This window comes from Phyllobates terribilis, unplaced genomic scaffold (assembly GCF_046119375.1).
Source record: "Phyllobates terribilis strain yellow unplaced genomic scaffold, ASM4611937v1 Scaffold_11__3_contigs__length_659146591, whole genome shotgun sequence".
NCBI classification, from domain to species: Eukaryota; Metazoa; Chordata; class Amphibia; order Anura; family Dendrobatidae; genus Phyllobates; species Phyllobates terribilis.
In genome coordinates this window covers 108,803,987-108,820,828 of record NW_027362771.1, presented here as the reverse complement: position 1 = coordinate 108,820,828, position 16,842 = coordinate 108,803,987, and the positions used below count along the sequence as shown (strand labels likewise).

The 16,842-nt window shown below is 47.5% G+C and overlaps 1 protein-coding gene across 2 annotated transcripts in view; it reads right to left on the bottom strand.

The window, feature by feature from the left end:
- The window catches only part of SCYL2 (SCY1 like pseudokinase 2), a 55,551-nt gene that overhangs the window by 20,026 nt on the left and 18,683 nt on the right, over nucleotides 1-16,842 (bottom strand). For both annotated transcript variants that reach the window (XM_073651453.1, XM_073651454.1), the window contains exon 4: nucleotides 7,039-7,183. In XM_073651453.1, coding sequence (XP_073507554.1) covers nucleotides 7,039-7,183 — 145 coding nt within the window. The remainder of the gene's footprint in view (nucleotides 1-7,038; nucleotides 7,184-16,842) is intronic.

Below are 16,842 nucleotides of genomic sequence, written 5' to 3'. Positions count from 1 at the left end.
CCTTCATAAGGGTATGTTCACATCTTGCATTTTTGCTATGAAAATACGTAGCATTTCACTGTTCCAGAAAAGTAAAAATGATTTTTAAAATCTCATTGTAATGCACACGCCCGGGCTGAGCGGCGTGTGCGTGTGATTCCACTGGGCCGTGCCGGAGAGTGAATGCCTGGAGGGGCGTAACTAGGTATTCACCCGATCCGACCAGGGTCGCACGACGGCATACGACGCCAGTGCACCAAGGAGGAACCGAGCAGAGGGACCAGGTGCTACTCCAAGACAGACCCCGGACACGGCTGTTGACCCACACAGGGGAATACAGGAACAGGCTGGTTAGGCTGGCGCACAGATTGGTGGGTATAGGCAGGCACGACTGGTATGCAGGCAGGCGGGTATGCAGGCCGGGGGGTACAGGCAAGCACAGCTAGAGTGCAGACAGGGAGGCACTAGCAGGTAGGAACACAGGCGGGATAGGACCCAGTACACACTGGGACTCAGGAACAATACAGGCAGAGGGGTACAGGCAAGCACAGCTAGAGTGCAGACAGGGAGGCACTAGCAGGTAGGGACACTGGCGGGATAGGACCCAGTACACACTGGGACTCAGGAACAGAACCACAGATGTGGCGGACAAACACAGCAGAGTGAGGCCGCCCAGAGAGGTGAGCGAGAACAGGGCAGGACAAGGCCGCCTGGAGCGGTGAGCAAGAGTAGAGCAGGACAAGGCCACCAGGAGCGGTGAGCAAAGGGTCAGAGCTGAGCGAGACTGCCGGAGCAGTGAGCAAGAGTGGAGCAAGACTGCCGGAGCAGTGAGCAAAAGGATAAGAGCGGAGCGAGACTGCCGGAGCAGTGAGCAAAAGGGTCAGAGCGGAGCAAGGCTGTTGGAGCAGCGAGCAAAGGAGTCAGAGCAGGCTAGAACCGCCGGAGCGGTGAGCAAAGGAGTCAGAGCAGGCTAGAACCGCCGGAGCGGTGAGCAAAGGAGTCAGAGCAGGCTAGAACCGCCGGAGCGGTGAGCAAAGGAGTCAGAGCAGGCTAGAACCGCCGGAGCGGTGAGCAAAGGAGTCAGAGCAGGCTAGAACCGCCGGAGCGGTGAGCAAAGGAGTCAGAGCAGGCTAGAACCGCCGGAGCGGTGAGCAAAGGAGTCAGAGCAGGCTAGAACCGCCGGAGCGGTGAGCAAAGGAGTCAGAGCAGGCTAGAACCGCCGGAGCGGTGAGCAAAGGAGTCAGAGCAGGCTAGAACCGCCGGAGCGGTGAGCAAAGGAGTCAGAGCAGGCTAGAACCGCCGGAGCGGTGAGCAAAGGAGTCAGAGCAGGCTAGAACCGCCGGAGCGGTGAGCAAAGGAGTCAGAGCAGGCTAGAACCGCCGGAGCGGTGAGCAAAGGAGTCAGAGCAGGCTAGAACCGCCGGAGCGGTGAGCAAAGGAGTCAGAGCAGGCTAGAACCGCCGGAGCGGTGAGCAAAGGAGTCAGAGCAGGCTAGAACCGCCGGAGCGGTGAGCAAAGGAGTCAGAGCAGGCTAGAACCGCCGGAGCGGTGAGCAAAGGAGTCAGAGCAGGCTAGAACCGCCGGAGCGGTGAGCAAAGGAGTCAGAGCAGGCTAGAACCGCCGGAGCGGTGAGCAAAGGAGTCAGAGCAGGCTAGAACCGCCGGAGCGGTGAGCAAAGGAGTCAGAGCAGGCTAGAACCGCCGGAGCGGTGAGCAAAGGAGTCAGAGCAGGCTAGAACCGCCGGAGCGGTGAGCAAAGGAGTCAGAGCAGGCTAGAACCGCCGGAGCGGTGAGCAAAGGAGTCAGAGCAGGCTAGAACCGCCGGAGCGGTGAGCAAAGGAGTCAGAGCAGGCTAGAACCGCCGGAGCGGTGAGCAAAGGAGTCAGAGCAGGCTAGAACCGCCGGAGCGGTGAGCAAAGGAGTCAGAGCAGGCTAGAACCGCCGGAGCGGTGAGCAAAGGAGTCAGAGCAGGCTAGAACCGCCGGAGCGGTGAGCAAAGGAGTCAGAGCAGGCTAGAACCGCCGGAGCGGTGAGCAAAGGAGTCAGAGCAGGCTAGAACCGCCGGAGCGGTGAGCAAAGGAGTCAGAGCAGGCTAGAACCGCCGGAGCGGTGAGCAAAGGAGTCAGAGCAGGCTAGAACCGCCGGAGCGGTGAGCAAAGGAGTCAGAGCAGGCTAGAACCGCCGGAGCGGTGAGCAAAGGAGTCAGAGCAGGCTAGAACCGCCGGAGCGGTGAGCAAAGGAGTCAGAGCAGGCTAGAACCGCCGGAGCGGTGAGCAAAGGAGTCAGAGCAGGCTAGAACCGCCGGAGCGGTGAGCAAAGGAGTCAGAGCAGGCTAGAACCGCCGGAGCGGTGAGCAAAGGAGTCAGAGCAGGCTAGAACCGCCGGAGCGGTGAGCAAAGGAGTCAGAGCAGGCTAGAACCGCCGGAGCGGTGAGCAAAGGAGTCAGAGCAGGCTAGAACCGCCGGAGCGGTGAGCAAAGGAGTCAGAGCAGGCTAGAACCGCCGGAGCGGTGAGCAAAGGAGTCAGAGCAGGCTAGAACCGCCGGAGCGGTGAGCAAAGGAGTCAGAGCAGGCTAGAACCGCCGGAGCGGTGAGCAAAGGAGTCAGAGCAGGCTAGAACCGCCGGAGCGGTGAGCAAAGGAGTCAGAGCAGGCTAGAACCGCCGGAGCGGTGAGCAAAGGAGTCAGAGCAGGCTAGAACCGCCGGAGCGGTGAGCAAAGGAGTCAGAGCAGGCTAGAACCGCCGGAGCGGTGAGCAAAAGAGTCAGAGCAGGCTAGAACCGCCGGAGCGGTGAGCAAAGGAGTCAGAGCAGGCTAGAACCGCCGGAGCGGTGAGCAAAGGAGTCAGAGCAGGCTAGAACCGCCGGAGCGGTGAGCAAAGGAGTCAGAGCAGGCTAGAACCGCCGGAGCGGTGAGCAAAGGAGTCAGAGCAGGCTAGAACCGCCGGAGCGGTGAGCAAAGGAGTCAGAGCAGGCTAGAACCGCCGGAGCGGTGAGCAAAAGAGTCAGAGCAGGCTAGAACCGCCGGAGCGGTGAGCAAAAGAGTCAGAGCAGGCTAGAACCGCCGGAGCGGTGAGCAAAGGAGTCAGAGCAGGCTAGAACCGCCGGAGCGGTGAGCAAAGGAGTCAGAGCAGGCTAGAACCGCCGGAGCGGTGAGCAAAGGAGTCAGAGCAGGCTAGAACCGCCGGAGCGGTGAGCAAAGGAGTCAGAGCAGGCTAGAACCGCCGGAGCGGTGAGCAAAGGAGTCAGAGCAGGCTAGAACCGCCGGAGCGGTGAGCAAAGGAGTCAGAGCAGGCTAGAACCGCCGGAGCGGTGAGCAAAGGAGTCAGAGCAGGCTAGAACCGCCGGAGCGGTGAGCAAAGGAGTCAGAGCAGGCTAGAACCGCCGGAGCGGTGAGCAAAGGAGTCAGAGCAGGCTAGAACCGCCGGAGCGGTGAGCAAAGGAGTCAGAGCAGGCTAGAACCGCCGGAGCGGTGAGCAAAGGAGTCAGAGCAGGCAAGGCTGAGCAGGGGGGACAGGGCTCTGTTCACACGGAACAGACAGGAAGGGAAAGGCAGAGCCAGATACCCACAGGGTACTTGCAGTGAAGTAGCGAGTGGACCACAAACTCACAAACGGGAGTACAGAGACAACAAGCAGGAGTTAGGTACGAGTTCAGACTCTGCAGAAAAAGGAAGGGAACGGACATAGAGGCAAAACAGGTAAAGGATAGGAGAGAGTTCAGACTGGAACTGAGTGTACGGAGGAGACAGACACTGCAGCGGAATACAGGAGCGGGTCTGGGAATACGGCTCCCAGAGAGGCAGGACGAACAGGCAAAGAGCGTGTTCAGACAGGACAGACAAGATACAGGAGCGGGTCTAGGTAATCGGCCCCTAGAAGGCGGGAGGAACAGGCTAGGAGCGTGTTCAGACAGGACAGACAAGATACCAGAGCGGGTCTAGGTAATCGGCCCCTAGAAGGCGGGAGGAACAGGCTAGGAGCGTGTTCAGACAGGACAGACAAGATACAGGAGCGGGTCTAGGTAATCGGCCCCTAGAAGGCAGGAGGAACAGGCTAGGAGCGTGTTCAGACAGGCCTGGAAATACAGCCTCCAGGATAGGCAGACAAGAGAACACAGAACGGGACCTGGCACCTTCAGAGTGCAAGCACACACTGAATGAAACACTATGCTCAGGCAGGGAATGATTGGAGCAGCTGAGCTATATACCAGGTGACAGACAGCAATAGGCTGAGGACGCACAAGGGGTGTGACCCACAGCAGGTACAAAAAGCAGGAAGTGATCGGGCGCCGCCCTTAAGCAGCAGAAACAGACACAAACAGACAGCATGGAGGGAATCCAGAGAGACATTCTGGACAGGAGATCAAGTGCGCGCTCTTGCACAGTGGGAGATGGACCACTATGCAAGGACGCCGCCAGGTATGTTACACTCATGCACAGGTTGCTTATTTTTTCTTGGCAGATTTGAAGCAGGTTTAATTTTGTAGCATTTCAATTCTTTTAGCATTTTTTCACCCATTCAGTATCTGCAGATTTTTTTGCTGCAAATATTGACAGTGTGGCACATATCAGAAAAAGTGCTGCAGCACTAGGTTGACAGTAAGATAATCCTAATGATAATGATGAACTTGCGAATATCATTGAATTTGACAATCTTATTTCAGAGTTATGCTTTAATAACGCTCAAATATATGGAAAGTGAAAATATGGATGATAATTTAATGGAGGATAAAATGGTAAAATTTAAGACATCAAATCCCACTTATTATCCAATAACATCATGTGTGCCAGCACTAGACAACTTCCAAACTATAATTGAGAAAGAACTTTGGAAGCTACATATGGAATCAAAAAAAAAAACACCATAAAATTCTTTCCCAGTCACATATGAGTGCTATCTAATCACTCAAAGATAATAAAAACATCATTATTAAAAAATCTGATAAAACTGGATGCACAGTAATCATAGACAATAGCATGTACTGTAGGCAAGTTTAGATAACAAGGAAAAGTACAAACGCATTAGAAATAACCCTACAGTGGAATGTACTATAACTTTAACCAAATTATTGGAGGAAGGGGTGAACATGGAGATATTATCTAGAAAAAGCAGGAGAATATGTAAAGGGGTTGTCCACTACTATTCAAAATAGCCCAATGTGTTTTTATGCTGAATAGAAGCTTCTTTCTAATTACCTCCTGGTGCTGTTACTGCCTGTGAGTGATGCTATCACTGGTCGCTCACAGGCATCACGTGACCCCAGGCTGCAGCCGGCTCTGACATCCGCTGATGTCACGTCATGATTCCGGATGGAGCTGGGGGTCTCCCTCTTCTGCGTTCCACGGTGGCTGCTGGGTTGTGGGCGGAGTTACCCTCTGCGTCACACCCGGCATCCACCACGAGCTCCTACCATTCATTGGGAAAGCGCGCGGTGGATTCTGGATGTGACGGGGAGGTAACCCCGCAGCCACCGCGGGGACCCCAGCGCTGAGTCACACCTAACTTGACGTGACGTCAGTGGGGGTAGCGGCGCTCACAGGCAGAAACAGCACCGGGAGGTAATTAGAAAGAAGCTTCTTTTCATCATAAAAATACATTGGGCTATTTTGAATAGTAGTGGACAACCCTTTCAATGCTGCAATCTCCCATAATGCCAATCTTTCATGGTCTTACTAAAACTGTTAAGGAAATTATTCCTCCACCCCTATATCCAACAATATCTGGAATTGGATCTCGTAAAGGGAATCTGTCAGCAGGTTTTTGCTACCTCATCTGAGAGCAGTCTGATGTAGGCAAAGAGAACCTGAATCCAGCGAGGTATCACTTAGATTACTGGGTGCAGCCATTCTCACACAATCAGACTTTTTAGATTTAGGATGAAGGCGAGCTGAGAAAGCTAACACCACTATCACCAGGTTCTCAGTCTACAAAGCCCATAGACTGTGAGCAGCTTATCACACGAGTGGGAGGATTCTGACTGGTCCAGAAATGTTATTCTATTAGTGATAAATCCTTCAGCGTTTGTAAACAGCACACACTTTGCCAAGTGACACATCCCTGAATTCTGTGTTTCAGCCTCTATCTCCTACTGTCTGCTGTCAGATTACACAGCAAACCTGATTCCCTTTAATGAACGCTTAAGTGTTTGGGTTGATGATCACCTGTCACCTTTAAATTGACAGAGCCCCTGGTTTTCTGAAAGACACCCGTTTTGATCAATATGGCCAGTGAGTGGTGGTGTGCAGAATACAATTTTCTCACCTGTGATATAGTGGATTTGTATTCCAGCATCCCACACATTTTGGACATCAAAGCATTGGAACATAATTTAAGTAAATACAGCAAATATGATGACACCTTAAAACCATTCATCATAATGGCCACTGAGTTTTTGCTAACACAATTTTTTCCGCTCAGCGAATTTTATATGAAAATAAAAGATGTGCCAATGGGCTCACGTTTCTCACCATCCCTTGCCATTCCATATGTAGCGTGGTGGGAAGAATTTTTTGTGTATTCAGAGAGTAACCCCTTCATGTCTGACGCGTTTTGGTACGGTCGCTATGTGGATGGCATCCCGATCCTAGGTGTCAGAGAGTTAACATGGAACTGCACATGTGATTTTTTTAATGACGATATTAATAAAGAAAATCCAGCTTTTATCTCTCCTGGGAGTGCCAATTCTTTTCCCTAGAATTTTCCTGTTTCAAAATTAAGTCTACACAGCTGCAATAATGGAGACAGTCTCTGATTCATGCTGCCCGTGGTTTGGGCAGCACAAATCTCCTATTGGGTAATGAAAGCTCTGTGGCTCGAGATGTTTTACCTCATTGTTTTATTTCCATATGTGTTATGATGCATAAGCTATCATTGTAATCATATTCATTAGAGTTATGTCACATAATCACATAAAAAGAAAAAGAACATACTACAAATATTCCTTTAGAGGTGACAAGATTAGGCCACAAGGCTGATGACTTGGTAAGAGTGTCCTCTATTGTTGTACCGATTTCTGTTATGGAATATACAATAACAGCACTATATTCATGCTCCATTTCTTACCTGAAGCAGGCCATATTTCGTTTCAACATCATACAATTTGTGATCTTTAATATCCGCAGGGAGCGGAGATGGAAGATTGTCCCAGCTTCCAAGAACATTAGCTAAACTGGCAAAGACAGGCTCCGTGCAAAAGGCAAGACAATCCCTGTAGGAAGAAACAAAAAAAAGTGTAACACCCCCTGTAAAAGTCCACTATGTATCATTCTAAGAGGCACATTATATTGCACAGATCCTGAGTGACAGCCTGTATTATAGTGCTGCTAATAGAAACGGGCATCAGACACAACTGTAGGGGATGCAGTCAGAAAGGAAGCTTTTCTAGCATCAGAGTCATATTTTTTAATACTTGAGAAATAAAAAAATATATGCTTCAGCAATATTTGTTGTATGGACTGTATATCTGTTCTGTTGATTATTTGCAATTTTTTTTTGCAGATTTGTCAATAATCCGTTTTTTGACACACGCAGATACAAGTGCTTCTCACTAAATTAGAATATCATCAAAAAAGTTAATTTCAGTTCTTCAATACAAAAAGTGAAACTCATACATTATATAGAGTCATTACAAACAGAGTGATCTATTCCAAGTGTTTATTTCTGTTAATGTTGATGATTGTGGCTTACAGCCAATGAAAACACAAAAGTCATTATCTCAGTAAATTAGAATACTTTATAACAACAGGTTGAAAAATGATTTTAAAATCCGAAATGTTGTCCTACTGAAATGTATATTCAGTAAATGCACTCAATACTTGGTCGGCCTCCTTTTACATCAATTACTGTATCAATGCGGCGTGGCATGGAGGCGATCAGCCTGTGGCACTGCTGAGGTGTTATGGAAGCCCAGGTTGCTTTGATAGCAGCCTTCAGCTCGTCTGCATTGTTGGGTCTGGTGTCTCTCATCTTCCTCTTGACAATACCTCATAGATTCTCTATGGGATTAAGGTAAGGCGAGTTTGCTGGCCAATCAAGCACAGTGATACTGTTGTTTTTAAACCAGGTATTGGTACTTTTGGCAGTGTGGACAGGTGCCAAGTCCTAGATAAAGAAATTTCCATCTCCAAAAAGCTTGTCAGCAGAGGGAAGCATGAAGTGCTCTAAAATGTCCTGGTAGATGGCTGTGCTGACTTTGGTCTTGATAAAACACAGTGGACCTACACCAGCAGATGACATGGCTCTTCAAACCATCACTGATTGTGGAAACTTCACACTAGACCTCAAGCAGCTTGGATTGTGGCCTCTCCACTCTTCCACCAGACTCTGGGAGCTTGATTTCCAAATGAAAATTGGAACTCTGGGACCTTGTGTGTCAGTGACTGCCTTCTGGACATCTGTCAAGTCAGCAGTCTTCCCCATGATTGTGAAGCCTACTGAAACAGACTAAGGGACCTTTTTAAACACTTAGGATGCCTTTGCAGGTGTTTTTGTTAATTATTCTAGTTTACTGAGATAATGACTTTTGTGTTTTCATTGGCTGTAAGAAATAATCATCAACATTAACAGAAATAAATCACTTTGTTTGTAATGACTCTACATAATATATGAGTTTTACTTTTTGTATTGAAGAACTGAAATAAATTAACTTTTTGATGATATTCTAATTTAGTGAGCTGCACCTGTATTTGTCATATATACAGTTATTTACACATATACAACCTTATCTATGTGCATACACATTTTGACAACTCCATAGTACATTGCTTTCTCCTAATTATTGCACAGAGATTGGTGTAAAGATAACACTTCCCAGAAAGCAAATCCGCAGAACAAGCGTTGTACAGACACTGAATCCGCAAAATATGTCATCTGTTAATGCCTGGTTTTAATATATTAACCCCTTCAGGACAGGGAGATTTTACCGCTTTAAGTTTTTTTTCCCTCCTCTTACTTCCTACAGCTATTACTTTTTAATGGCCCGTTGACATAGGTGGGTGAGGGCTTGTTTTTTTGAGGGTCAAGTTGTATTTTGGAATGAAATCATTTACCATATAGCGTAATGTACTGAAAAAAAAAAAAAAAAAAACACAGGAAAAATTTCCAAGTGGAACAAGATAGTGAAAAAAAAAATTGCAATTCCGATATTTTTTGTGTTTCATTTTTACAGCGTTTATTGTATGGTGAAAATGAGATCGCCATATGATTTTTCAGGTCAGTATCAATACGACATTGTAGGTTTTTTTATTATTATTATTTCAGAGGTTAGAAAAATTTAGAGACCTGTAGAATTTTTATTTTTTTTTGTCACTATATTTTTAGTTTTCTGATACCAAAGTTGTGTGAAGGGTTGTCATTTGCTTGACTAGTTGTTTTTACAGATACCATTTAAGCATACACACCATTTCTATAGCATTTTTTGTGCAACAAATCATTTTGTGCAACAATTGCTCCATTTAAATGTCACCATTAGTGCCATTCACAGCAGCATCTAAATGGTTAAAATAGTTCCCTGCTGTTAGAGGCAGATGCCGGCTGTATAACAACTCCTGGGCCTGCTCCATACACAAGGACCCTGGCGTGGATGTATGATTGCACATATAATATAAGGGGTTAATTGCTTGATGTACTGTAAATTACCCAAACTGTTTTGTAAATTAATAGATAAAATAAACTGCAAAGTCGTGCCCAAACGAACGCAATTTGGGAGTGGGACTCACCTTTCTATTCAGTGGGAATAAATATATCCACAAATTCAAATGTAATAAATGACATGTAATCTAAATAGTCTGTCTGACTTCAAGATTAGAGATGAGCGTTGTTCTACTCGAACTGTTCGCCAATCTCAAATTCGAGCTGTTTTGGGCGGTGTTCGAGCCGTTCGGCGAACACGAACAATTTGAGAAAAATTCGGCTGTTCGAGGTTATGTTCGATAACTGTTCGTGCACCAAAATCATAACTGGATTTTTTCTCAGTAATGATGAAAATTAATGTTAATACGCAGTTTGAGTGTACAGCGGGGTGGGGGGAGGGGCAGGGGATGGATCTCTGCATAAATAATGAAGATCTCCATTTTTTTTCTCTTTCCCGCATTTGCAGTGGGGAGGTGCAATCTGTCAGCCTATCAGCAGCGCACACACGGAGCGAAGTGCTTTTTTTCACACAAGCAAGGGCATGTGTCATTGGCAGTGTATGTCACATGTCCTTGCCCTATAAGACCAAGCCATTTTCCCCGTCGCCACCATTTTCTCACTGCTGCAGCTGCGTGTTAGACGGCACCGCTGTTGCTGTGTGCGCTATACCTTGTTAATTTCAAGCCAATTTTCGCACAAATCTACAGATAGCTTGGGAGTAGGGAATAGTTGTGATTGCAGTCCTTTTAAGGACTAGGTTACAGCATTTCCTATGACTTTTATCAGGCAGGTCTGTGCTCTTAAATAGATAGTTTGTGGGAGTAAAGACTAATTGTAATTGCAGTCCTTTTCAGGACTAGGTTACATCAGTTCCTGCAAGTTTTTTTCACAGCATTTGGCTGAATCTAGCAAAGCTAATCCTTTTTGGCCTATTGCAGAGTGTGTTAGTCAGTGGAGTAGCCTATCTGTGTTGCAAGATATACCACCTGTGTATAGAATACCAATTTTTTTACTGCACCTAGTGAAGTAAAATCTTTTGGGCATAGCATCATTCTATTAGTCCATCTATACTGACCTCCATCAGGTTGCAAACTGAATATATTTTTTTCTGCATCTACCTCTGAAAAAATATTGGGCTTCTAGCTGTGTGTGGGACTTGTTCTATTAATCCATCTATACAGACCTCCATCAGGTTGCAAACTGAATATATTTTTTTCTGCATCTACCTCTGAAAAAATATGTGGCCTTCTAGCAGTGTGTGGGACTTGTTGTATTAGTCCATCTATACTGACCTCCATCAGGTTGCAAATTGAATATAATTTTTATCTGCATCTACAGTACCTCTGAAAAAATATTTGGGCTTCTAGCTGTGTGTGGGACTTGTTCTATTAGTCCATCTATACTGACCTCCATCAGGTTGCAAATTGAATATAATTTTTATCTGCATCTAGCTCTGAAAAAATATTTGGCCTTCTAGCAGTGTGTGGGACTTTCTCTATTAGTCCATCTATACTGACCTCCATCAGGTTGCAAATTAAAAATAATTTTTATCTGCATCTACCTCTGAAAAAATATTTGGCCTTCTAGCAGTGTGTGGGACTTGGTCTATTAGTCCATCTATACTGACCTCCATCAGGTTGCAAATTGAATATAATTTTTTTCTGCATCTAACCCAGCCAATAGTTTTGGCCTAATACCACAGTTTGGCCACTCAGCTCTGCTCGGTTCCCATCCATTGTTTTTTTGTGCAAACAACTCCAGAGTTGTGAATTAGTTAACCACCAAAATGAGTGGAAAAAGGCCTGCTGCTGGTGGAAAGGGGAATAGGCGTGTTGGGAAGGGGAAAAAAGGTTGTGTCCGTGGGGTAGGTGTTAAAGCAACAGTAACATCTGCAGAAGAAAGACCATCTTCCAGCCAAACTAAAATGTCTACTTCTTTTAGCGGACAATGTGATAAGATCCCTTTCTTACGGCCACGCCAATCGCTACAAATTCCAGATGAGGCACAAAAACAGCAGGTGCTTCAACGGATATCAAGTGCTCCTTTAAGTGGGCTCTCCTCCACATCAACTTCAACATCACAAATACTCCAGTCCTCAAAGGTGTCACCCCAATCGCACTTGCTTCCTCACAGCTCCAAAATCTCCAGCTGCCCGTCTGAGTATGAGGTAGAACAGATGGTTGAGTCTGCAGAGCTGTTTACTCATACTATAGCCTGGGAATCAGAGGTCGACTCCAGCGCTTCTGTGAATCCAGACGAGGAAATGATCTGCACTGATGCCCAGAATCTTTATGAGTCGGATCCAGGACCAGACGCAGAAGGTTCTGACCATAATGTAGACCCTCATTCCCAAACTGTAACTCCTGTTGGTGGAGACAATGAGGAAGACGATGATAAGACTCAAATACCTGATTGGAGCGACAACTTTAGTTTTTTGTCAGGGAAGGAACAGGTTGGCTCTGAGGACGACGGGTGTGATAACGCACAGGGTGATGATGATGAGGTTGGAGATCCCACTTACTGTCAACCCACAGTCAGCCAAGAGATGAGGTCAGCAGAGGAGGTGGAGGAAGATGCTAGTGAAGACGAGGTCAGGTTGCGCCTTCCTGGACAGAGACGTAGTACTGGAAGCACGTCAACAACTGCATCCTCAAACACAACTCTGCCTCTCACCACAAGTCGTGGTGGCTCTTCAGGTCGCATGGGTGCTAAGCCTTGCATAGCCTGGGCATTTTTTCAGATCGATAAAGATGACCCAACTCGTGTTATCTGTAACATTTGTCAGCAAAAGCTAAGTAGAGGCCAAAAAATACATAGTTTGAGTACTTCATGCATGAACCGGCACATGGACATGAAGCATAAGTTGCAGTGGGAAGCTCAGTGTGCTACAATGCGGCCTAGCCGGCCGGGCCAACCACCGTCTGCCATATCTTGTGCATCCGCGGCCTCTTCATCCTCTGTGACTGGGGGGACAGCAGTCACACCTGTTTTGGGGCGCAGACCTGCCACCTCTTTACCCGCAACAGCCAGCGTGATTGGCAGGTCATCATTTTCTTTGGAGGTGGTAACACCAGCTGGTGTTGAGCGCTGTCCGACATCGATAGCACCACCTTTGGATCAAGGCAACCTAACATGTCCGCCTGCATCTTCCTCACAGACCGGCAGTTTGCCGGGAACACCCTTATCAACCCCATCTAAGCACAATAGCCAGCCCTCGGTCCCTCAGATGTGGACAAGTAAAAGACCATTTCCTCCTAGCCATGAGAAAGCTAAGAGGTTGAATTTCACCATCTACAAGCTCTTGGCTACAGAAATGCTGCCTTTCCGCCTGGTGGACACAGAGGATTTTCGAGACCTTATGTCCGTCGCAGTGCCCCAGTACCAGATGCCCAGTCGGCACTACTTCTCAAAGAAAGGTGTGCCTGCGCTCCACCAGCATGTCGCACACAACATCACCGCTTCTTTGAGAAACTCTGTGTGTGACAGGGTGCATTTCACCACAGACACTTGGACGAGTAGGCATGGACAGGGGCGTTACATGTCGCTGACTGGGCACTGGGTAACTATGGTGACAGCAGGACAAGGGGCTGCTGTCCAAGTCTTGCCGTCCCCACGAGTTGTGCGTCAATCCTCTTTATGTCAAAGTTCCTCCACTGCTTCTGCCTCCTCAACCTCCTCTCGGTCTTCCACCTGCACCCAAAGCCTGTCTGGTCATGCCACAAGCTTTCTAACTGCGCAGAAGGGATCCTGCACACCTCCTTACTATGCTGGCAGTAGGGCTCAACGTCATCAGGCGGTTTTTACATTGAAATGTCTGGGAAATGTGAGTCACACAGCTGAGGAGTTGTGGTCAGCTCTGGAGAACCAATTTCATGAATGGTTGTCTCCACTGGACCTGAAACCAGGGAAGGCCGTGTGCGACAATGCTGCAAACCTGGGTGCGGCCCTTCGCCGGGGCAATGTCACACACGTGCCTTGTATGGCTCACGTGTTGAACCTGGTTGTCCAGCAATTTTTAGCCCACTATCCCAGACTAGATGGCCTTCTGCAGAGGGCACGGTCGCTGTGTGCTCACTTCCGCCGTTCGCATCCCGCAGCTCAGCGACTTACATCTCTACAGAAGTCGTTGGGCCTGCCACTTCACCAGCTAAAATGCGATGTGCCTACCCGGTGGAATTCAACTCTGCACATCTTGCAGCGACTGTGGCAGCACCGACAAGCCCTGGTGCAATACGTTCTGACGTATAGCCTGGGCCAACGAGATCCAGAGGTGGGGCAAATCACGCTGGAGGAGTGGTCTCAGATCAGGGACCTATGCACCCTTCTGCACAGTTTTGAAATGGCGACGAAGATGTTTAGTGCTGACGATGCCATTATCAGCATGACTATTCCGGTGATTTACATGCTGGAGCACATGTTAAACAGAATTCGGAGTCAGGTGGTGGCACAAGAGGAGGTGGAGGAAGTAGAGGAGGAGGAGTTGTATGCGGAAGGGCTAACATCTGCAAGGTCCAGACGGTCGGCAGCACCAAGGCGGCAGGCATGTGAGGGTGGGGGAGATGGTTTTACCAGGGCGCATGGTAGCAGCCAAACTAGTGAGGAAGGTGCAGGAGCCCAGGAAGAAGTGGAGGACGAACTGATGGAAGACTCATCAGACGAGGGAGACCTTGATCACATTTCTGTTGTGCGAGGTTGGGGGGAGAGGACAGAGGAAGGAAGCATGATTGTTACCTCGCCACCAACACAACAGGGACTTGGTGCTCCTGGATGCGCAACACACATGAGTGCCTTCTTGCTGCACTACCTGCAACATGACCCTCGAATTGTGAGAATTAGAAATAATCCTGACTACTGGGTTGCCACACTGTTAGATCCCCGGTACAAAAGTAAATTTGCAGAAATTATTCCTGCCATAGAAAGGGATGCACACATGCAGGAGCATCAGCAGAGACTGTTGCAGAATCTTACATGTGTTTTTCCACAAAATACCAGTGGTGAACGTAGTGAATCTCACAGTTCCAACTTGCCAACCGTGGGACCGTCAAGTGTTCAGCACTCAAACCGTAACAGAACCACAGTATCTGCTGGTAACATCAATTTTGCGGAATCATTTCACCACTTTTTTAGCCCATCCTTTGCAAGGCCACAGGAGACAAGAAGTCTGACACATAGTCAACGCCTAGAGACGATGGTACAGGAGTATCTCCAAGTAAACATTGAAGCCATGACTGTGTCACTGGACCCTTGCTCTTTTTGGGCTTCCAATCTGGATAAATGGCCGGAGCTAGCCACTTACGCCTTGGAGATCTTGTCATGCCCCGCAGCCAGCGTTCTGTCTGAACGTGTGTTCAGCGCTGCTGGTGGTGTGCTGACAGATAAGCGCACGCGGCTCTCCACTGATAATGTAGACAGACTCACGTTCATAAAGATGAACAAATCATGGATCCGAAACAACTTTTCTACCCCTGTGTCACCCTGGGGAGAGTAAAAGCTTGATGATTGGTTAAAATCACTGTACCAACCGTTTTAAGCTTTCAAATTACTAATCATGTTTATCTGTATCTTGGCTGGAAAATAATTTGGGCTTTGTAGCAGTGTGCAGCACTGATTCTATTAGGCCATCTATAATAAGCTCCACCAGATTTAAAATTACTAATCATGTTTATCTGTATCTTGACTGGAAAATAATTTGGGCTTTGTAGCAGTGTGCAGCACTGATCCTATTAGGCCATCTATACTAAAGCTTCACCAGATTTAAAATTAATAATAATTTTTAGCTGCATCTAGCCCGGAAAATAATTTTGGGGCTCCGAGATGCGCAAGACACATAAGTGCCTTCTTGCTGCACTACCTGCAGCATGACCCTCATATTGTCAGAATTCGAAGTAATCATGACTACTGGGTTGCCACACTCTTAGATCCCCCAAACTTTTCGATCAACCTTTTCATTTTAATAAAGACCAAAAAAATGGTCATTTTTGAAATTATAAGCATTAGCAGGTTGTTAGAAACTGAAATCAAACAGTTTTCAACTCAAAACTTTATTCTAGGTGATGTTACATTTTCACATAGGACCCCTTGTTCGAAAGGAGCTTCTGAACTCTCTCGTCCATTGAATTTGTCAGGTTTTGGATGGTTTCTGCTTCAATTGTTTTGCATGAGGACAGAATACCCTCCCAGAGCTGTTGCTTAGATGTGAACTGCCTCCCGCCATCATAGACACTCCTTTTAATGATGCTCCAAAGGTTCTGAATGGGGTAGAGGTCAGGGGAGCATGGGGGTCACACCATAAGTTTGTCCCCTTTTATGCCCATATCAGCCAGAGATGCAGATGTTTTATGTGCAGCATGAGATGGTGCATTATCATGCAGAAAAATGATCTTGCTGTGAAATACACGGTTCTTCTTCTTGAACCATGGCAGGAAGTGCTGTTTGAGAAAATCCACATACATTATGGAGTTCATCTTTAGCGCCTTCAGGGATCCTAAAGGGGCCGACAATCTCTCTCCCCATGATTCCAGCCCAAAACATTACTCCACCTCCTCCTTGTTGGCGCTGTAGCCGTGTTTGCGTGGGGTGTCCATCAACCAGCCATCCTCCACTCCATCCATCTGGACCATCGAGCGCTGCACGGCACTCATCCGTGAACAAAACAGTTTTGAAATCAGTCTTCATGTAATGTTTGGCCCACTGGAGCCGTTTCTGCTTGTGTGAAGTGGATAGAGGAGGTCGACAGGATGGCGTATGCACAGCTGCAAACCTCTGAAGGACCCTGCATCTTGTTGTTCGGGGGACGTTGGAGGCACCAGCAGCTTCAAAAACTTGTCTGCTGCTATGACAAGGCTTTTTTGCCGCTGCTCTTTCAACCTGACGTAATTGCCTGTAGGAAAGAGTCCTCAATTTGCCCTTATCAGCACGCACACGTGTGTACTGTGAATCAGCTACATACTTCTTGATTGCCAAGACACTTCATCCTGATCATCGCACAATGTTGATTGTAGTCATGCCTTGACCTAAACACTCCACAATTTGTTGCTTCTCAGCAGCCGACACATCCTTTTTCTTTCCCATTTTGGCAGAAAATGTAGGCTGCTTAATAATGTGAGAGAGCCTTCTTAAGTAGTCTTGCCTTTCATTGGACACACCTGCCAAACTAATTAGCACAGGTGTCTGCAATTGCTTACAGTGATATAAAGAGCCCTGACACACATCACCATCAATGAGTTTAACTGACAA